This window comes from Chelonia mydas, chromosome 3, assembly GCF_015237465.2.
Source record: "Chelonia mydas isolate rCheMyd1 chromosome 3, rCheMyd1.pri.v2, whole genome shotgun sequence".
NCBI lineage: Eukaryota > Metazoa > Chordata > Testudines > Cheloniidae > Chelonia > Chelonia mydas.
In genome coordinates this window covers 131,821,190-131,844,458 of record NC_057851.1, presented here as the reverse complement: position 1 = coordinate 131,844,458, position 23,269 = coordinate 131,821,190, and the positions used below count along the sequence as shown (strand labels likewise).

Here is a 23,269-nt window from a genome sequence, read left to right as displayed (position 1 = left end):
ATAGAAAAGAATCCACTTGTTTAAAAGCCTCATAGGAACAAAAAAAACTCATGGTGTTCAGGAGCTGTACAGTGCTGACACAAAGCTAACGACAGGAAAAAATAAATAAAAGGCAGCTTGTTTTAATAATTACCACGCTCATGAGTGATGACTGAGGAAGGGAGGACAGGACATTTAGTTAAAAGAAAAGAAAACAGGAAAAAAGAAAAAAAAAGTTGAGAATTTGATTTTAGCAGATACAAAACATACTCAGTATTGGTTTTGGCAAATTAGTTCTGCACTAAAGAGAAAGAGCAAATACAAACAAACAAACCAAAAAATTCTCAGATGAGGAAGCATGAAAATACCTTGATATGAGAAGAGTCACTTATGCAGTTGTCAAAGGGTAGTTTATAGTTGCATGCCAAATTTGTAATTTCTAATAACTTTGGTAGATGATTAAAAGAAAAATGATCCTGTATCAAAAAACCCATTTCAAAAGCCAAAATTATTAACAATAATTTCAAAATATATATATTAACGGAACTTATGCCCAGAATGTCCAAACATTCTGGAGAATAATTTGCAGAGAAACATGAAAGCAATGGTCAAACCAGCCTATGCCTTACAAGACAGACAGCACTTCGTGAATGCACAATCCAGAGTCAGGGGGTCAAAGTTTATTCATGTAATTTGACTTTAATGAGATTACTCAAATGAGTCAGGCAAGGAGGATATGACCTACAATTTATTAAGCTATGGGAGCACTTTTGATGAAAGAGAATAATTTTAGAAAAGTAGTTGTGATCTGTCTTAAAGGCATTCAGTCAAATTAAACAATGTGATGGAAGCACTTGAACAATCAAGAAATATGTCATGTAAAACAGCTACAGGCACAGTAGCCAAAGACATATGCAGTGAAGCAGGTATGAATTACGACCTCCAAAATACAATAATGAATATACAGTCAAGCTTTTTTTTCCTTGTTTTTAAGAATAAAAACATATAACAGGATAAGCTAGTTGTAGGATTTAAACACACACAAAATATTATGAATGAAGAATGTAATTGGGAATAGAGAAAATGTGCTTTGGTAGCACTATTATCACATAAAAATAATTACCCTATTGGTTCCAGACAACCACACTAATAGGATGACAGAACACATTATGTGACAAAAGAAAGAAACTAGCAATGAACTGACCACACAGAAGGTAGAAAACCCGAACTGTTTCAAAATCAGCAGTAAACATAAAATATCAGAATATTTCCCAAAAAGACAAATTACACTGTAAAACAGAAACTTTCACAACCAATGTCTTCCAAACAGCAGCTACTGTTCCTCGGACCTCGGATATTTAATGTATTGCTTGCTAAATTGTCTATTTTTCATTCAACCGGAGACAATTTAACAAATCAGTTGGGAGCCCTTCATTTTATTTTATGCTGAAACTGGTTAGCGATTTCGAAGCTGTTTGACATAAACACTGCTGTTTGTGATTGGAATCTCCTTTCAAATTTATTCATAATATTTTCTTTGCTACTTCAAAATGATATCCTGCATTCCTCTGAGACATTCCCTCACTCTCAAACGTGCTCTACTGATCTTTTATTGTCTAGTACAGTCTAAAGTAGGCCAGTTAAATTATAAACTATCTGAAGAAATAATATCTTAACTTCACGCTTAAATATCTTGGTGCAGATTTACAAGGGTCCTTGACCATACAGCTTTGATGAAGAACAGTAAAAAGAAAAAGGTTATTTTCATAAGATGATAATACCTGATCCCTCTTCTGTCACCATGCCAAGGCCCTCTGCTTTGTTTTGGCGTTCAAATGCATTTAGGTCAAGAACGCTGCAATGAGAAAAACAATATAGCATTTAGATTCTTTGACAAATCCAAAATTGTATCTTGTTGATTTTCAAAATTATGGAATTAAACTTAGAAATATAATTATCATCTTAGCTGGAAGATGGAAAATAGAGTTTAGGAGATAACTGAAATGTAATGTCACTAAAGCCAGGTACGCCATTCTTTAACAATGGGCCAAATTCAGTTACATGGTTGCACATTTGGAGAAATTCCAGTAAGTCAATTAAATTACACTGGATTTACTGTGGAAATGATAGCAGAATGCAGCTCATTATGGTTTACTGAAAAAGAAAGTATATGTATATTATCTACATATCTCACGTCATTAAAATAATACATTATTATTTGGGTGTACACATAGTCCCCCATTATCTACTGGGAAATTACATAGTTGTGTAAGCCCACACAGGTCACTGTCTTGCCACACTGAAAGGAGGACAGGAAACATTTTATATGGATTTAATCAGACCCCAACTTTATTATGGGATGTCTGGGACTACCCGGCAGATAAAACTGTACAGTGCAGGTTTATGCCATAATTACTGGGGAGCTTCTCCCTTTTTCTTACTGTTCTGATTCTACATGGAGCCATGAGGCTGAGACATGCTGAAGTGTTGTGTGCCCTCCTGCTTCAGCCTGCTCCATGTAAAAGGGAGACTTGAAGCGCAGAGCTGCCCCTTTTAAACCCTACATTCCTCGGGGATGAGTCAGCAACCACGCTGACCCTTTTGCAGCAGTTTTCAACCTCTCTGCCCCCCTCCCCCAGCCATAAAGCATGATTCCCTTCATTTCACCCAATGTATTTTTACATTTTCAATTTATTTTGGTTTACTAAGATGTTTAAAGGTCTGTAGTACCATGCGGATGTACTCTGAAATCCAGATGGCATCAGCACAGCAGGCCAACATCTCTACATTGTTATGGTAGAGATGATTAGATTTTTTTTTTTACTGAAATATTTTTCCATCAATGTTTGTTTGTTTGTTTGTTTGTTTTGGTGGAGAAAATGTAATTTGCTATAGAATTTTTATTATTATTGATGGGAAATTAAACAAATTTGCATTTTGTTTCTGTTGGGGGGGAAATCAATATGAATAGAAAGAAAAAAATATAATTTCATTTTGAATTTTCCTAGGAAAAATCTAAACATTTTGAATGAACATTTTCAAATAACTTTGAATTAAATATTTTTCAATGGGTTGGGGAAAGACGCCTGTTTTGCTGACAACCTCTATTCTCTAGGCTGCTTAATCCCAAGCAGCAAGCTCCCGAGGGAGCTGTGTTACTACTGGCACCCCCACCCCACCATCTTCTGCAAAACAGACATAGCCAAAGGGATCTCTATGGTTAGTTATGGTGTTTTTGGAAGTATTTACTATCATGTGGATTTCCACTCGTTAATCTGTAGAGACCGGAAGGAAACATGCAAGGTAGAGAAGCTTTTCACCAGCTCCATCATTGCCCTCAGGGTGCAAAAAGTGCCATGGAATTCTATAGGTTTGGGGAAGAGAGAATTCATGCCATAATGGCTCCATCTCCTGCCTTCCCTAGGTTTAGTTCATTGTGCCCTACTTTACAACCTGCTCTCCTCTGAGCCACACAGAGAAGAAATTATACAGCTCCATTTATCATAAATCTGTATACTTTGTTGATGGCTCATCTACCTTGCTGCAGGGATTCTCATTGTGACAGCTATTTTGTTCTTTGGATAACATAACAAAAGTGATGATCTGCAATTTCAGATGGGTTGTAACTTTCTGATGAACACTTCATATTTTATTTTTTTCTTTGCCAAATTGATCTTTATATTTTTCCAGAACTTCATAACCATTGTTATCATTCCAAAATATTCTACTTTTAATGAAAAAATACTTAAACAGCTATTTATTTTCAGGAAGAAAAAAATAATATAGTAGTTAGTCCAAGCCCTAGGACATCTGTCATGCAGCAGATGGTGCAAAAGAGAATCTTCCAGCAGCCAGATAAATCAGGATTAGGGATGTTTTTCACCAGCCTGGAACATAGCAGTCATAATGTAACAGTGAATTGGGCTCAATTTTAACTTTCTGTGCAAGTGTCTTTATACAATTATTGTATTTATTTATGCACTGCATGCTTATTACAAACACATTCAGAAACACGAACCTGCAAAAAGACCATAGAATGCCCTCCTGTCCACTCCAAATCAAATGACTCAGTTCCCTTCCCCACCTTCCAAAATTCTATTAACTCCCTCCCCACACAGAGGCCTCCCTGGAATTCTTGAGGAAATGACCCTTGTAGAGTTCCTTGAAGGTATTCAAATCTGGGCTCTGTTGGAGGATGGGAGTAGATGAGTTCCAGAGTCAAGGACCCCTCAGTGAGAATGCCTTACCACTAACTCTGCAGGCTATTATCTTGGACACATCAGTCAATTACAAATGTCATATCATGTGAGGAGAGAGGTTGTGGCTAAGGTAGACAAGACCCAAATCATATGTCATTTATATGTTAGAACCACCACTTTAAATTTCACCCCCAAATTAAATGGAGTCCAATTCACATCACAGGCCTCATGTGCAGTGCACTCTTTGCACAAAACATCCAAAAATCCAATATCCCTAGACTGCAAACGTGAGTGGGAAATGGTGAGCAGACATTTCCAAATGGTTTAACAGCCTGTAAACATCAATGGGACAACTCAGAAAATAAGGTACTATTTGTTGTAAGCGTGGCAGAATTGGGTACACTAAAATCAGGGAATAAGTCATGGCAGCTGGCAAGGTGAGTAGCTGTGTAATTAGTCACAGGGGCTCAGAAGTGGGGTACAAATATTCAAAAAGACAATGATTTACATAATCCTGCCTGAAAGCTGGAGATAAGCATAGCCCCAGGACAGTCCCACTATCATAGCATCATAGAAGATTAGGGTTGGAAGAGACCTCAGGAGGTCATCTAGTCCAACCCCCTGCTCAAAGCAGGACCAACCCCAACTAAATCATCCCAGCCAGGGCTTTGTCAAGCCCTGGGTCTTAAAAACCTCTAAGGATCAAAATTCCACCACCTCCCTAGGTAACCCATTCCAATTGCTTCACCACATTCCTAGTGAAATAGTTTTTTCCTAATATCCAACCTAGACCTCCCTCACTGCAACTTGAGACCACTGCTCCTTGTTCTGTCATCTGCCACCACTGAGAACAGCCTAGCTCCATCCTCTTTGGAACCCCCCTTCAGGTAGTTGAAGGCTGCTATCAAATCCTCCCTCACTCTTCTCTTCTGCAGACTAAATAACCCCAGTTCCCTCAGCCTCTCCTCATAAGTCATGTGCCCCAGCCCCCTAATCATTTTCTTTGCCCTCCGCTGGACTCTCTCCAATTCGTCCATATCCTTTCTGTAGTGGGGAGCCCAAAACTGGATACAATACTCCAGATGTGGCCTCACCAGTGCCAAATAGAGGGGAATAATCACTTCCCTTGATCTGCAGGCAATGCTCCTACTAATGCAGCCCAATATGCCGTTAGCCTTCTTGTCAACAAGGGCACATGTTGACTCATATCCAGCTTCTCGTCCACTGTAATCCCCAGGTCCTTTTCTGCAGAACTGCCACTTAGCCAGTTGATCCCCAGCCTGTAGCAGTGCATAGGATTCTTCCATCCTAAGTGCAGGACTCTACACTTGTCCTTGTTGAACCTCATCAGATTTCTTTTGGCCCAATCCTCCAATTTGTCTAGGTCACTCTGGACCTTATCCCTACCCTCCAGCGTATCTACCTTTCCCCGCAGCTTAGTGTCATCCATGAACTTGCTGAGGGTGCAATCCATCCCATCATCCAAATCATTAATGAAGATGTTGAACAAAACCGGCCCCAGGACCGATCCCTGGCATACTCTGCTTGATACCAGCTGCCAACTAGACACTGAGCCATTGATCACTACCCATTAGCCAGCTTTCTATCCACCTTATAGTCCATTCATCCAATCCATACTTTTTTAACTTGCTGGCAAGAATACTGTGGGAGATTGTATCAAAAGCTTTGCTAAAGTCAACATATATCACATCCATCGCTTTCCCCATATCCACAGAGCCCGTTATGTCATCATAGAAGGCAATCAGGTTGGTCAGGCACGACTTGCCCTTGGTGAATCCATGTTGACTGTTTCTGATCACTATGGCTACATTCCAGGCTTATAGGAAAGGCTTTTCTCTCTGTGGTCATTTCATGTTCCTTTTCTCTCCCACAAAAACGTTTGTGTACTTGTATTTTATTTTTTGGCTCAGTTGCTGTTTAGCTGGGAGGATTCTCTGGGTGCTTAGCCCAGCTTGGTTTAATTTTTTTCAGTTACTATTTATAAAGACCCGGATATTGCTTTGAGTTAGTGGTTTATACATTAAATTAATTATTATTGTTTTGAAACCCTAGGAATATGAAAGGAAAACAATTTTGTGTGTGTCTGTGTGTGTGCATGTGCGCGCTCCTGGCACATTTACCCTTCCTGTCTCACCAGGTAATTCTTCCAACATTCTACTGATGTTACAAATCCTGTAGAAAAGAATCTAGATACAAAATAATAGATTTATTATAATAGATATAGTCTTACCTACATGACTGCATAAGACCAGCAAGGCTCTGAAAGAAGCCCACATCCTTTTTGTCCTTGAGGTAGTCGAGCATTTTCTACAGCAAACAAACCACATAGTATAAATGTTAAATCATTGGGTATCTGTTATTCTATGCCAATTAGGCACTCTTGTGAAATAATTCTGATGGCATTTATAAATTAGATAAAACAGACCAGTTGACAAAAACCTTGGTACCACAAGTCATGAGGATATTTTGTTACTGACCAAACCTTCCAGAGGAGGCTGCCACCATGACATGGACACTTTTAAAGGAATTATAGGAAATAACAACATTCACTAACCTCAGCACATTCAGAACTAAATGCAAACTTTAATCTTTGATTTAGCTTTCTGCTAGTTCATTCTACACATGCACACACACAAACTATAACTTAATCTATTTCTCTAACAAGCTGGAAAGGAAGAAAGAAGGAGAAATTGTTATTTCTTTTTAAAGGCATTTGGAAGGTTCTCTGACATTTTGGTGATGACAGTTTAGATAGAATTACCAATATGAAAAAATAATTTACATGGAATGATATTGCAGTGTTACAAATTCAGATTGAATAACTGTGACAGAATGTATCCCTCTGTCCACACCCTATTTTATAATCTTTGTACAAGGTATCTCTTGTAAGGTATCATTTGAGGTTTCACAATCTGCTGGTCAATATTGTCCTGATAAAATGTGTATGGCAACATTGTATGTGAAGTTACAAGATTTCCCTGTATGATGTTATTTACATATGTTCCAAACTGAGACTGGCAAACAAGTCAGTCTCAAACAAAAGAATGTATGCTCTGCTTAATTTGCATTTAAGCAGTAACCAGACCATCAAGCATGCATGCAGGAAGGGAGACAAAGGGAGTTCAAGCAGGTGAGAAAACCAGCAGGGGATATCCTTACATGTAGATTCCTGAATCTCAGCTTGAAATGTTTTCTAAGAGAGGGACCTCCTCTATAAAAAGGATATAAATGCCTCCAAGGGACCCCCCCTTTCTCTGTCCATCGATTTACTACACAAGACAGGACAAAAGAAGCAGCCATCAAACTGAAAAAGGGGTCCTGGCTCAAGGAGTTTGGCCAGTAAGACTGTTGAGAGCATGTAGTGAGAAAAACTTTGCTTTGAATGTACCATAGTTTGTTAAGTTAGATACTAGCTGCATTTTGTCTTTATTTCTCTTGTAACCATTTCTGACTTTTATGCCTCATTATTTGTATTCACTTCAAATCTCTCTCTTTGTAGGTAATAAAAACTTGTTTTACTATTTTATTAATCCAGTGTGTTTAAATTGAAGTGTCTGCAGAACTATTTGAAATAACAAGTTGGCATATTTTTATCTTAAGAAATAACAGACTTAACACACAGTATTTGTATTGTCCAGGAGAGTGCTGGGCAGTACAGGACATATGTTTCTGGAGGAAAAGCGAAGACTGGTATTGAATCGGGGTTACCCTGCAATATAGTCAAGGCTGGGGAGAACCAGAGTGAAACCCAAGTGTGGCTGGCAGGCTGCAATTACATACAGGCACTCACGGTGTGCCTTGCATGTTGGATGGCTGTTTGTGAGTGGCCCATGTGGGAACTCCTTCAGCAAGGCATCGTAAGGCACCCAAGGTTACAGGGGTATCACAGCTACTCATCAGTCTGGATTGTACCCCGGTGTGTCACAATGACCATGTACTGTGACAAAAAATTAGCATTCAGGAAGTGGTTTTTATCGATAATGACATCACAAGGTAATTGGTCAGAGTATGTATTTTTAGGGTTCATGAGTACTGACAGGTATTTCCAGTCAATCCCATCACTACATAGAGAGATGAAACTCATTTTCTGGCCTAATCCCGCCCAACACTTTTTGTAGCAAACCTTCCCCCTTCTCTCTAGCAGCACAATGAAGAAAGCAGCAGAGTTGCAGTGGGGCAACGGGGAGGAAGGGCTGGCAATATTCAGCCCTTTCAGTGCAACAGTACACAGTGCACTCAGGGGAGGGGGGCAGCTGGGGCTGTTAGAAGTCGAGATTCCCCACGAGAGCTCCTCTTTCCATTGAAAGTACCGTTGCCCTTCAGCTAAGGGGCAATTAATTTCAGGATCTTGCAGAGGGTCAGTTTTTGATGTTGGTGAAAAACTCGTCACTGGGTTAAGTCTGGGGTAATTTTCACGTACAAATATGTTTTTATCTACACTGTGTCTTGTTACTGCTAAAATCAGATAGACCCAATCACACACAGGCAACCCTGAAAATCCCAGCTCAGTCACCCTGAGCTATCACCAAGAACAGTTGCCTTGATCACTGTCCACATCTCTCAAACCATCCTTCCCCCTGCTACACTACTGTCCCCTACCCCTTCTTGAAACACTATCATTCTCCACTGAGGAGTCAGAAGAGCATCAGCAGATTCATCACACTACCCTTTGCTGACCTATTATTGTTCAGAAGATTTATTATAGGCGGTGCAGGAAACACTACCTCTAGTTAAGGTTGCCAAACACTTTCCTTTATCAGTCCCTGGTTTTGGTTGCTTATAACTTCACCAAACTAGAAGAGTTCAGCATCTCAGAGAATGAGGTAGGCTTAAAAATATCTTACTGCTGTTTCTTTGAGAAGCCACTACATCTTCATTCTTGGGAGCAGGGACTTGAAATTTGGCAGCAGGGTCACAGAGGTATCAGGGGTGTGTGTTTTGCCATCCATACGAAAATTCAACCAAATTTGACCAAATTATAAGCATTTGCTAAGTAGAAACTTATTATAGGATGCTATCTAAATCATGTCAATTTTGTCTGGACTGCACATGTTCCATCCTCTCACAGCTACTATGTGTAGACTGGTTAGTGCCACCCCCACTATCAAAAGTGTGCGTCTCCAAACCTCACTAGTGGCAGGTCCACACAGAGGATAACAAACAGTTATCCTACTAGTTACTCTGTTAGCTCAAGTGGTAGAGGGCTCTGCTGTGGTTCTGAACCCTGCCAAGGATCCATGTTGGGGGGACAATATGGTTCCCTAGGATGAAACGGTTATGTTTTTAAGGTAGGTTTTTGGCACAGGCAACCTTAATTCTGGCATTTAAATAACTTCTGCGTGCTTGATTCTGCAACCTTAATGTTCTTGTAACACAGTTTGTCTAGATGTAATTATAGGGCAGTACTCAGACTGACCCATGCTCACAGGCTTCCTATTCAATCCCTTTTAGGGCTAAAGAACTTTAGACACGAAGAGTATAGAATATACTGAGCACTTCCAGCTCAGACCTCTTCCCCACCTCCGGAGCAGCATCCAGACCTCCTCCCCACCTCCGGAGCAGGGGCCCAAACAGGGGAAAGCTGCAGCTGAGGGAGTATGGAACTTGCCAGTCTGTGATTTCAAGGAGGCAGCAGGTAGGTGCCTGTGACTGAAGGGGAAAGGAAGAGCAGAAGGGCCTCTGGCCTGGCAAGGTAGGATTGAAAAAGGAAGCAGGAATCTGGGGGGGGGGGGAGAGGGGGGCAAAAGGGAGGGGGAAGTGCAGAGAATGGCTGCTGGCTCATTTTCAAGAGGAGCAGGCGACCAGTGGTTGGAATGGCAGAAGAGAAATCATGGAAGGGGACAGAATTTATGTATTGAGGGAGAGGGAAGAGCTCTCAATTGTTTAGTTAGCTGATTATATTTGGGAGGTAGCGGGTGAAGGACAGTGGAGGACAGTGTAACTAACGGTCAGCCAAAGCACACCCACACCGCTTATTTTGGGCACCAGATACCACTGCTCCAGTTTTTTTGCAAGGATAACGCCACTGAAATCAATTGGAATATCTGGGCTACACCAGATATAAGTGGAATAATACAGTGGTGAGTCAAGCCAGATAAGTGTAAAGAAGTCATGAAGTTCAGAGCCAAAAAGAAGCAAAATATAAATATAAGTGACACCCTTGGGTCTGAATAAAAACTGAAATATTACAGTCCTGGCCTCAAACCAGTATTGCTGTTAAAAGTACCCATCTATATTTAAAGCTGAAATTCAATCACCTACTAACCTAATGCTAGCAATGTATAGTTTCTTATGATTCAAAATTACATTCATTTGGCAATAAACCTCTTAGAGATCCTTTCATTCATTTCATCATGTAAAATTAGAAATTGTAATCTTTGTGTTAGTCTTATCTCTCTTTTAAAGGAAATAATAATTTGAACAGTCTGACCAACATTGAGGAAACCCAACCTGGATAAATTGTTCTAACCAAATACTACCTAGTGCCAAAGCTCCAGTTCCCGAGCAAATAATGAGAGAAGCTAGCCAAAGCCAAACTACAGGCTCATCTAATTGAAGCTAATATTCTAGACCCAGCACATTCTGGATTCAGGCCATGACATGGAACTAAGATTGCTTGAACAGCACTGATGGATGATCTTCTGCTATCAATGGATACAGAGCAGACATCCATTATCATCCTTCAGGACCTCTCTGCAGAGTTTGACACTGTCAATCATCAGATAACACTTCCTTGGCTGAGAAGGGGTGGTAGGGATCCAGGGTAATAAATGTCTTCAGTCCTTCATGAAGGGACACATCCAATGAGTAGTTATGGGACACTACACCTCCATTACTAGACCCCCTCTCTTGTAGAGTCCCACAAGGATCAATATTCTCATTCTCTCTGGTCCTTTTTAACATCTACATGAAGCCACTAGGTGAACTCATCAGTTGACATGGACTCAAGTATCTGCAAAATGGAGATGACATACAGATCCCCCTATCTATCCCTAGAAGGTGCTGTAGTCATAATCAACAGGTTGGATTACGAACAGGAGGCTGCCAGGCAACTCTCCAACATCACATTCTACAGGCCACTATCCTCCGATCCCACTGAGGAATACCAAAAGAAACTATGTCATCTGCTCAAGAAACTCCCTGCTATAGCACAGGAACAAATCTACATGGACATCCCCCCCCCCCCGAACCCCAACCAGGAGTATTCGATCTGCTATCCATGATCCATGAACCTGGAAATCCTGGACGCCCCATCATCTCAGGCACTGGCACCCTGACAGCAGGATTATCTGGCTATTTGGACTCTCTCCTCAGATCCTACGCTACCAGCACTCCTAGCTATCTTTGAGACACCACCGACCTCCTGAGGAAACTACAATGCATTGGTGAGCTTCCTGAAAACACCATCCTGGCCACCATGGATGTAGAAGCTCTTTACACCAATATTCCACATGAGGATGGACTACGAACTGTCAAGAACAGTATCCCCGATGAGGCCACGGCACACCTGGTGGCTGAGCTTTCTGACTTTGTCCTCACCCACAACCATTTCAGATTTGGGGACAACTTATACCTTCAAGTCAGCGGCACTGCTATGGGTACCCGCATGGCCTCACAGTATGCCAACATTTTTATGGCTGACTTAGAACAACTCTTCCTCAGCTCTCATCCCCTAGTGCCCCTCCTCTTCATCATATGGACCCATGGGAAGGAGGCTCTTGAAGAATTCCACCTGGATTTCAACAATTTCCACACCACCATCAACCTCAGCCTGGACCAGTCCACACAAGAGATCCACTTCCTGGACACTACAATGCAAGTAAGTGATGGTCACATAAACACCACCCTATACCGGAAACCTACTGACCACTATACATACCTACACGCCTCCAGCTTCCATCCAGGACACACCACACGATCCATTGTCTACAGCCAAGCCCTAAGATACAACTGAATTTGCTCCAATCCCTCAGACAGAGACAAACACCTACAAGATCTTTATCAAGCATTCTTAAAACTATAATACCCACCTGGGGAAGTGAGGAAACAGATTAACAGAGCGAGACAGGTACCCAGAAATCGCCTACTACAGGACAGGCCCAACAGGAAAAATAACAGAACATCACTGGCCATCACATACAGTCCCCAACTAAAACTTCTCCAGCACATCATCAACGATCTACAACCTATCCTGGAAAATGATCCCTCACTCTCACAGACCTTGGGAGGCAGGCCAGTCCTCACTTACAGACAGCCCCCCAGCCTGAAGCAAATACTCACCAGCAACTACAGACCACACCACAGAAACACTAACCCAGGAACCAATCCCTGTAACTAACCTTGTTGCCTACTCTGTCACCATATCTACTCTAGCGACACCATCAGACGACCCAACCACAACAGTCACACCATCAGGGACTCATTCACCTGCACATCTACCAATGTGATATATGCGACCATGTGCCAGCCATGCCCCTCTGCCACGTACATTGGCCAAACCGGACAGTCTCTACGTAAAAGAATAAATGGACACAAAACGGACATCAGGAATGGTAACATATAAAAGCCAGTCGGAGAACACTTCAATCTTCCTGGACATTCTATAACAGATTTAAAACTAGCCATACTTGAACAAAAAAGACTTCAGAAACAGACTTCAAAGAGAAACTGCAGAACTAAAATTCATTTGCAAATTTAACACCATTAATTTAGGCTTGAATAGGGACTGGGAGTGGCAAGCTCACTACAAAAGCAACTTTACCTCTCCTGGAATCGATACCTCTTCATCAATTATTGGGAGCGGACTACATCCACCCTGATTGTATTGGCCCTGTCAGCACTGGTTCTCCACTTGTGAGGTAACTCCCTTCTCTTCATGTGTCAGTATAATAATGCCTGCATCTGTAATTTTCACTCCATGCATCTGAAGAAGTGTGTTTTTTACCCACGAAAGCTTATGCCCAAATAAATCTGTTAGTCTTTAAGGTCTCACTGGACTCCTTGTTGTTTTTGTGGATACAGACTAACACGGCTACCCCCTGATACCAGATCCTCCTATCTTTCACCACATATGACAACTCCATCACCACCACAGTGGCCCAGTGCTTGAACTAGCTCAGATCATGGAGGAAGAATAGCTGGTTGAAGTGGAATCTGAGGAAGACAGAGATAATGCTAGTGGACAGACAAAAGCATTTTGAATAGCATGCAGCCACTGCACAGTCTCCATTAGATGAAGGCCCAAATCCACAACTGGACAATTTAATCTGTAGTTTAGCAAAAAGAAAAGGAGTACTTGTGGCACCTTAGAGACTAACCAATTTATTTGAGCATGAGCTTTCGTGAGCTACAGCTCACTTCATCGGATGCATACTGTGGAAATTGCAGAATATCATTATTATATACACAGACACCATGAAACAATACCTCCTCCCACCCCACTCTCCTTCTGGTAATAGCTTATCTAAAGTGATCATCAAGATGGGCCATTTCCAGCACAAATCCAGGTTTTCTCACCCTCCGCCCCCCCACAGACAAACTCACTCTCTTGCTGGTAATAGCCCATCCAAAGTGACCACTCTTTTCACAATGTGTATGATAATCAAGGTGGGCCATTTCCTGCAGAAATCCAGGTTCTCTCACCCCCTCACCCCCCTCCAAAAACCACACACACAGACTCACTCTCCTGCTGGTAATAGCCTATCCAAAGTGACCACTCTCCTTACAACATGCATGAAAATCAAGGTGGGCCATTTCCAGCACAAATCCAGGTTTTCTCACCCCCCCCCCCCACCACACACACAAGTGCACTTGGATTCCTTACCGATGCCAGACTCTCGCATAACAGCATCCACAAGTAACACTTTCTACCTCCTTTAGTTGACCAGAAGAGACTGTCCCATCCTGGCGGACAGTAACATGGCCTCAGTTATTCACACTCTCATCACTGCTCGGTTGGATTACAGCAATGTGATGTATTTGGGAATGAAACCTTTTGTGTTTAGGAAACTTTAACTAGTACAGAACATTTCCTCAGCAACACTGGCTACCAAGGCCCATCAAACCCATCTTCCACTGTCTACGCTGCCTTCTCTAGAATTTCAAATCAGGTTCAAGGTCTTGGTCCCATCTTCAGGGTGCTCCATGGCCTCGGACCAGGATATCTAAGACTACCTAAAGATCTGGGATGAAGACTGTGGTTGACAGCTACACTCCTCTGGCACAATGAAACTTTGTATATGTAAGCAGAGTCAGGATGAGCTCCACCCTGACATCTGGTGGTGAGGTGTGGCAAGCTGTGGAAAAGAACTTCAGGGGCCGATCTCATTTGCATAGGCACACCCACCCCGCCTAGAATGAGGCCATAGCTGCCCAAATGGTCACTTTGGCTGCTGTGGGATCCCCAGTGTCTCTGTTATTGGGGCAGGAAGAATAAATTGTTATTACCCTGATTATGGGAACTGTGCTTGGAACTTGGCCTTTTGTTATGATGGAGGGACTCACCATCAACTAAGTAGCACTCGCTAGGCAAGGGTCATGGGTTCCAAAACTCTGTGAATTGAAAGAGGCTGGGGACAAGTATTAATACTTGGTGGCATGGGCCCCTTGGTGAGGGCCTTACATGCTAATTGCACTTCCTCCTCTCTCCACTGTGGAATAGCAGAGCTAATTTTAATTTCATTAGAAGTCTAGTTACAGGCTGCTGAGCTCACTTTGGGCTAATATTGCACCAGCACTGAGGCTCCCATACTACAAGCTGAATTCACCAAAGAGCTGAACTGACTAAGAGCTGAAATCACTGAACGTTGTGTTAAGTAGTGGGGGAGCCTGAAGTTATATTTTGGAGCTGTTTGCGGGACGGCTGGAGTGCCTCGTGAACAGGCTGGTGGAGCAGTTCATAGGACGGCAGGAGCTGCTTGTGGGCCGCAGAGCGGAGCTGATCGAAGCAGTCTGTGGGGCGGCGAGCGGAGCGGAGCGAAGGCCTATGGAGCTGTGGGGCGGTCAGCTTCAGATCATGTAAGGTGCCTCTTACCTCCGCCCCCATCTCCACCCAGGTTGGGAGGTAAAGCTCTGTAGATAAACTTTTGAACTCTGGGGCTGCCCTGACCAGGGACAGAGACTTTTGGGTCATTGGACTTTTGGGACTTTGGGGGATTTGGGGTTGCTGGACTCAAGAACCAAAGGGAAAGGGCATGCCCCAATTTGCTTGGGGTGGGTTTTTTGCTCATGGATTGTGTTATGAATCCTGTTGGTGGTGTTTCCCCAACATAATGCCACATTGTTTCTCTCTGTTATTAAAAGGCTTTTTGCTACACTCAGACTATGTGCTTGCGAGAGGGGAAGTATTGCCTCTTGGAGGCGCCCAGCGGGGGTGGTATATATTTGTCCCAGGTCACTGGATGGGGGCTCGAGCTGGTTTGCATTGTGTTATTGGAATGGATCCCCTAGATATTGAACCCGGCCCTTGTTGCTGCCAACTCTGACGGGCAGAAGGGTTACATATAATAAAGGTAAAGCTCATCTGCGAGTGGGATAAAACTGCCTAAGGGACCCAGTCTGAGACTTTGGTGTTAACTCCCCCAGGAGCTAAGGACCATCACAAACCTAATTGTCTTCCATTCCAAATGTTAGCTCCATTTCTTTGACCTTTTCTTCTTTCACATAAACACACAGCAACACGTATATTTAAAAAACAATAAAAAAAAAAACTCCACCAAAACAAGAAACTCCACTGCACAATCTCTCCCCTCGGGAGAGGAAGGCAGAACACATAACACATGACCAATGTTAGTCACATCACGTAATGTGCTACTGGAAGGCATTCAGATACTACAGTGACAAATGTCTATTAAGAACTTACATGGAATAGATTGGATAGAATGGAATGGTTTACCCTCAAACACTTTACCTGTTGAACTGTAGAATTTCCTCCATTTAAGATGGCAATCCCAAGCTTTAAGGTGGCTGCAACCATGGGACCCATCTCACCTTGAAAATATTAAACCATTATTTTAAGTTCATATTTAAAAAACCAACCAACCAACCTATTCTACTAACTTACCCTGCCTTAGGATGTGCACAGCATGGAGTGATTTACATGGAAGTTTACAGGAGAGGATCATTTAAATAATCTCTCTTGTAAAACAGACACACACATTTTTCCTTCACCATATCTATTGTGTGATTTAGGCCAGATCTACACTACTGCTTGTCGATATAACTTTTGTCGCTCAGGGGTGTGAAAAAGCCACCTCCCTGAGCAACGCAAGTTACACCAACCTAAGTGCCGGTGTAGACAGCACTATGTCGCGAGAGATGCTCTCCTCCTCTTGCTGAGGTAGAGTAATTATGCCAACGGGAGAGCTCTCTCCCATTAGCATAACGCATCTTCACCAGACATGCAATAGCGGCGCAGCTGCATAGATGTAGCGCATCTGGTGTAGACTAGCCCTCATACTCTCTAAGAATACATAGATAAAGACTGTATTAAAAAGGAAAGAAAAAGATGAAAGACATGAAGAATTGTCATCAAAGAATATAAATTACTCTTCAGTCATGACAGCCTTGAGCAGCTGGTTCTGAGGTTGGATGCACAATTTAAAACTGCCTTTTCAGTTTAACAATGTGTTCTTACTGTATGCCCACATAGACAAAACTTTGACACTTCCTCAAGGACTAACTGTGAAGCGAAGAATTTAAATATAGTAGCTAGAGGAAAGTTGGTTAGTTTTGCTTATGAAGGAGAGAGTTGTTTAAGTAATAGTGCAGTAGACACAGCACAGAAAGGTAGATGACAAATGATTGGTGAAAGAAGGGGCCTAATCGTAGGTGTAGTTTGACTTCTATATTTGGTGAGACAGCTCCAGTCAGCCAACAGGGCCATGCATGGGAGGGCAAATTCCGCACCTGCCTGAGGCTTGCCGTTTGGGGGGGGGGGGCAACACCCCCCTACTCCCTCCCAAACTGCACCCGTAGGCCTGATGAACAGAAGCCTAAAAAGTTATACTTCTTAGCAATATACAGAGAAAGGATATCGACGAGGCAGGGGATGAACAGATTATAAATGGGCATGGGTGAACTTGTTCAGAAAAAAATCAGAGCCTGTGCTAAGTGCACAGACATATAAATCCCGGTAATTCTGGAGCCTCACTTTGTCATTACACATTCCCAGTGCACATCAATGACCTCCTCACCATCTTTCACTCATTTCTACATCATCTGGGCTCCAGCCAGGGCCAGGAATACAAAAATACCACAAGAAAATTTCTTGTGATTGTTTTTCAGCAAACTTTTGCAGAATCAACTTCTAATCATCACCTAAATTTGGGGTATTTATTTGAAAATGAACCTAATTTAAGGTGTAGCCACCAATAATTACAAGGAGCAAGTTCTAGAGCCAACAAATCCTCAAAAAATAATCCCAAAGATTGTATATGTACATAAGCGGTAGGTCTTTACCTTTGCTGGCGCTGATTGTTTGAAGCACCATCTCTGCAGCACCCCGATCATGCAGTCTTGCTTGCTGGTACAGAAGCTTCTGTTTTTCCATTTCTTTTTCCTGAACAGAAATTCCAATCATTTAAGTTGAGGACTTCAATGACCATCAGCTCGCCAAAGATATTTTGTTATCTCTTAGTATATGGGCTCTAATGCAACATCATAGACCTATTCAACGCACACACAATGCTACTGAACAAATATTTAACATGTTCAATATTTCCCTTTGTGTTTTTCTTTTTATCCTTTTAGTCCTTTGTTTATCGGGAAGGAGTTCTCTCAATTGTAAATCATTTGGTTAGTTCAAAGCCCATATTCACAGTATATATGTACTGCATGTATCAAACTTGCACTTCTGTGCTATGTTTTGTGCAACACTTTATACTCTCTTAATAATCTTCTACAGCATGACCATAACTTGATACTGCTCAGCACATGGCTCTTGATGTGCAAGTTGTCCCTGAATGACAGAATAGCTTCATCGGGAGCTTCATTCATCTGGGAAAATTTGTTCAAGAAAGAATAATAGGCAGAGTTGTATATTTCAAGTAAGATGCTGACTTATAATACGAGATAGATTTCCCTAACCCACAACATATCCCAAAAGGATATAAGACAGAATACATTGTGCCTTTATATTTTGCATTCTCTGGTGGCAACAAACAATACTGCATGGTGCTGCTTGAGCAATGGCTGAAGTTTGCTCTTCATTATTTAAACTACTGAAAACATAAAGAGAAAACATAGAGGCACAGCTAATTCCAGGTGGGTATGAGCTTTCACAAGGTTAACTGAAGGTTGCTGGAGAATTGAAAATGACTAAGCAGTGTAAGTTGCAAAATGGAAGTTGCATAGAGCCCTATGACTACGAGTCCATCGGATGGCGTGGTAGAAAAGCGTAGTCAATGGGGCATGACACCATCAATTAGTATCATGCCCAAAAACACAACGGCCAAAACACGTATGACCTAAGAGCAGGAACAGCTGCAGCAGAAGTAGCCAGAGTGACAGCTTTGCTGCCATAAACTTTCCATCCAAAGTACAGAAAATAGACACTGGAAGATGGAAGAGGTTTAAAAAATGAAGGCTTGCTAGATACAGACCATGAAAAATAAAAACTAAAAAGAGGTAAAAAATAAAATGGGTTCAAATGAATGAAAAAAGAAACTTTAAAATCAAAAGCAAACCAACACAGACATTTATGCTGTTACCAGAGAGTTCTCGCTGGGGCTGGCAAATTTGTTTCTTAAATCTTTGATAATATCGTGCTGCGGAAACAAAATTCATCAAGTGTTTTTTTTCATACTACAGTTAGAGCTCCTGTGGTTAAACTTTTCCCTTAAATTATGTAATAAGTCGAAATGGAGGCACAGAAAAGAAAAAGAAATATGGCAGCTTTGCTTCATGTGCAGCCATGCTAACGTCTGAAAGGTTTGCCTTCATGTTTAAACCTCTTCCTGTGAATTAAAAAACAGAACAAAGCCATACACGTACACACAACCAAATAATCATTACACAAAACCAAATAATCATTACAACACAGTTTCAATAAAGCTGCAACAAAATATTTTCATCTGCTTCAGAGGTCATGGAAAATCGATTAACATTTGATTTTTCTTTACATTTCCTTTGTTTATTTTTAGACCCAACAATCTTTTCTCTCTCTTCCATTGCAAGAGTCACTTATTTACTTTTGTGTTCAGTCCTAGGTTTATTATAAAAGGACCTTTCGTTGGTAGCCGGATGAGGAAAGCACAGTAACATGGAGCTCTACCTCCATCATCTACAGACCAAGAGAATGGGTAAGTATGACGCGTGCAGTTGCACAACAAAAGAGAGGCGGTAAGATGCCTGGTCAAAAGGGTTTAAAACCAGGTTGGAGAGAAAGGAACTTCATGGGTTTTTGTATCCCGCTCTGGGAAACTCAGACATTTAGATAGTTGCCAATGGAAGAGTGGTTCAGCAAAAACAAGATATGAAGACGATCAGTCCTTGGATAAGAGCTTCTAAAACTCACATTTCCCCTCTCAGCCTGGCTACATTTTCTGGTGCACCTTTCTCTAAAAAATGAAGGAGCAAGTGTGTACATGGGCTCAAGAGAGAAGGGCAACCTGCCAGGAGTACAAAAATATGCCAGACCACTGGGTGTCCTATTCAGGTATTATCACTTCTCTGAGGTGTCCACATTCCTAGATACAGTTGCTACTACTGAGGCAGCTATAAGGCTGGCAGTTGTATTTAATTGTGTTCACTCAGGCTGATCTGAAGGAACCTTGAGAAGGTGTTAGCTTAGTGAATTAATTTGACCTCATTCATCACACCATCACAACCACACACAAAAAATCATGCTAAAAGAAAAGTTTGGGATAATAAAAAAATTAAACATTTCACAGAGAGGATATTTTTAAAACTCTGACACTAAAAAAAATCAGTTATTTCTTGTGTGATCTTAATTTATATCATATAAGTGAATCATGAACACTGAGAAGTGTACATATATGGATTTTCACCCTGAAGGCTTTCCCCAGCAAAGCTGTGCATGAGCTAGGAGTCTTCTTCGTCATTATCTTCATCAGAAGTGGAGTCTGTTCAAAACTTAGACATTTTTTCTGTTTCATTCTCAAATTTTAATAGGTAAAAAACAACCACATGGCAAAGGCAGATGCTAAATCTGCCCTGTATTTGTATCACAACTAAAAATTAATTTACTTATGGTTATGCTACAGTGGTATCTGATAGATAAAAGTATAATATATCTTAGAATATGTAATAATTACAGTACATCAAAATATTACAGGTTTGTAATTGCTGAGAAATGTTGACATTTTTAATGTTAACCACCAACTCTCCAGTACAGGAAGACCATTTGTATTGTCTAAAGTTTACATGCCTATAAATATTTTTTGTGGGTAAGCATATGACCAAGATTTATGATGTTACTTGCTCATTTCTTTGTATTGCGTGCTTGGCTTGTTTCTTTCTTGTACTGTGGACTATAGATATTCAGAAGACTAAGATAATCCAACTGTTCTATTGCTTAGTGCAAGCAGTTTTCTTCACGTAGGTCTACACTTCAAATAATATCAAGAGGAGTTTGCTCTTTTGTGACGTAGCTAGTGATTTTGGATTTCTAATGGAGGAACTATATTTTTATTCACCGAATTGGATGCTAGAAGAAAGGAGTCTTGTTTAAAGGCCATTGTTGTCAAAGATTTCAAAATTAGGATGTGGCACATGCAATTAGTCTGTAAGAAGAGTGGCTACCTGCAAATGCTTTGGGACAGGCTGGTTTTAGAGTATGAGTTCTAGGTCCCTGCTGAAGAGGAGATTGACCAGAATTATTAGAATGGGAGACTATTACCAAGAATGTTACTTTTATTTGACTTTCCCTCTTAGTAGTGGTATTGGTCATTATAGGATAAGCGCCTCCGGAATCTGTGCAATCAGCAGACAATCAGCAGACCCAAGGTAAGAGGTCTGGATTCTATTTTCATTTCATTTTGGTCTCAGTCTCTCTTCCAACGACCACAGATGTGACTGAAATTCCTAGTTCATGGTTTATTAACTTTCCCATTTTCAGTAGTCTTCTTTCAAGCCACCAGCACTGCATACTGACAAATGGTCCTGAAAAATTCCATAATTTCTCTGGTTACTTACCCATTATCTGAGAGGAAAGACTGTGATAGATGTTATGTTGTTTACAGCAACTTGTGGGTTTCTAAGGGCTTTACAATTTTATTTTCTTCAGGAGGCATAAGACATTCATTTTAAATGATAGTGTAGTTGACTGAACCCAACAGGAAGATATACTTACGCTTCTCTCTCTGCATAAAGCATAATTTATTTTTTAGTAGTTCTATGGGGGGAGGGATAGCTCAGTGGTTTGAGCATTGGCCTGCTAAACCCAGGGTTGTGAGTTCAATCCTTGAGGGGGCCATTTAGGGATCTGGGACAAAAATGGGAGACTGGCCCTGCTTTGAGCAGGGGGTTGGACTAGATGACCTCCTGAGGTCCCTTCCAACCCTGATATTCTATGATTGCTTAAGCCTAATTCTTTGTAGTTGTTATCAAGGGACTGAAGAGCAAATTGGATTTGATGCAGTTTTTTTTTGTAAATAAATCTATAAAGCCTCATAGGTCTTTCAATCAAAGAGCTGGGGTCATACCTGGGATTAATTTGGACCAAACTTTCATATTTGGCTAACATGGGTGTGGTAAAATTTTAACTTGAAATATTCAAGCAGAAAGGTACTGTAGGGAGCCAGGTGATATTACGCGTGAGCAGGAACTGACAAGAGTGGAGCTCTGGAATATTATATACTAACACAGCATGGCTCTTTGTCTCTTTCTAGTAGCTATCTCGCATAGGAAGGGTTGAGTCTACTACTCATGGAGTACTACTGCCTTTGAGCTCATGGATCTGGCCCGTTAGCTCAAGTAGTTGACACTTGTGCTATTAGATCCAGAGGCCTAGCTTCAAGTCCTAGAGATAGCCAACTAGGGATTTTGTTATAGTAGCAGGAGCTAAGCACCAATAAATCTATAATACTTATATAAAAAGTTATGAACATGTTCTGAAAGTCTGAAATAACTGAAATACATAAATAAAGATTAAAATAGAATAACCTGAGAGAAGATAAAAAGGAAAAGAAACAGTTACTTTAAGCTCATTCTGCAATGATCATATCTCCTTTAATTTATCCTCATTTATCTGCTTTCCAAGATCTCCTCTGTCCTACAGCACTAAAGGTCTCCCCCATCTTGTATGGTGTAGACAAGCCAACGCAGAGAATAAATCCCATTGCAGTTCTTATACAAGCAAAATGTTCATTTATTTCAGGGGTTGCTATGCATGGGGTCTTAAAAAAGTCTTTATGTTAAACCTTTAAATTTGCTTCATTCTACATTATGTTCTCTGGAGTAAGTCTGTTTTTAATCCTAAATTACACATGTTGAAATATACATAGGGAAAGTAAATGGACTGTAACACAGTGACTACTCAAAGCTTAAAATGTAGGCTTCAGAAGTGTGTGTGTGTGCACGCATGTGTGAGATAAAATAAACTTTTCCCATTCTGCTTGACAAAAATAAGTATTGCAATCTCTTGCTGCTGGAAGTCTGGTCCCACCAGATTTAGCTTTTCTTCTTGTTAAAAGTGCATTACTGGGATAATACCCAGCTGAGTTGAAACATCTTTTCTACACTGGAGTCCTGCTAGCATTATACAAAATAACATAACACAAAAGGAATTTTTCAAAGCACAGATGACAAAGAATGAGAATGAGGGAGGTAAAAGCAAATTCAGAGACTATCTAATTAGCACCTACAGGCAGGTACATGTATCATTAAAGTACAGTAGATTCATCTTGAAAGCAAAATTCATAATAAAAAAATTCTCTGCAATTATAAAAAATGATTTCCCCTTCTACTTGCAGAGCTCTCTTTTTTATACTTTGTTTTTTCTGTTTAAATTCTTCCCATCTTTTCTCCCCAGAAAGACAAATTATTGGCAACCGCTCCATGATGTCAAAATCTTGATAGAACTGCAGGGTGTGGGGAATGTCACTAAACAT

At 41.1% G+C, this 23,269-nt stretch overlaps 1 protein-coding gene across 2 annotated transcripts in view; it reads right to left on the bottom strand.

The window, feature by feature from the left end:
* The window catches only part of RYR2 (ryanodine receptor 2), a 699,456-nt gene that overhangs the window by 88,136 nt on the left and 588,051 nt on the right, over positions 1-23,269 (bottom strand). For both annotated transcript variants that reach the window (XM_043544343.1, XM_043544344.1), the window contains 4 exons: positions 17,658-17,757; positions 16,108-16,187; positions 6,430-6,506; positions 1,761-1,834 (listed from right to left, as the gene is read on the bottom strand). In XM_043544343.1, coding sequence (XP_043400278.1) covers positions 1,761-1,834; positions 6,430-6,506; positions 16,108-16,187; positions 17,658-17,757 — 331 coding nt within the window. The remainder of the gene's footprint in view (positions 1-1,760; positions 1,835-6,429; positions 6,507-16,107; positions 16,188-17,657; positions 17,758-23,269) is intronic.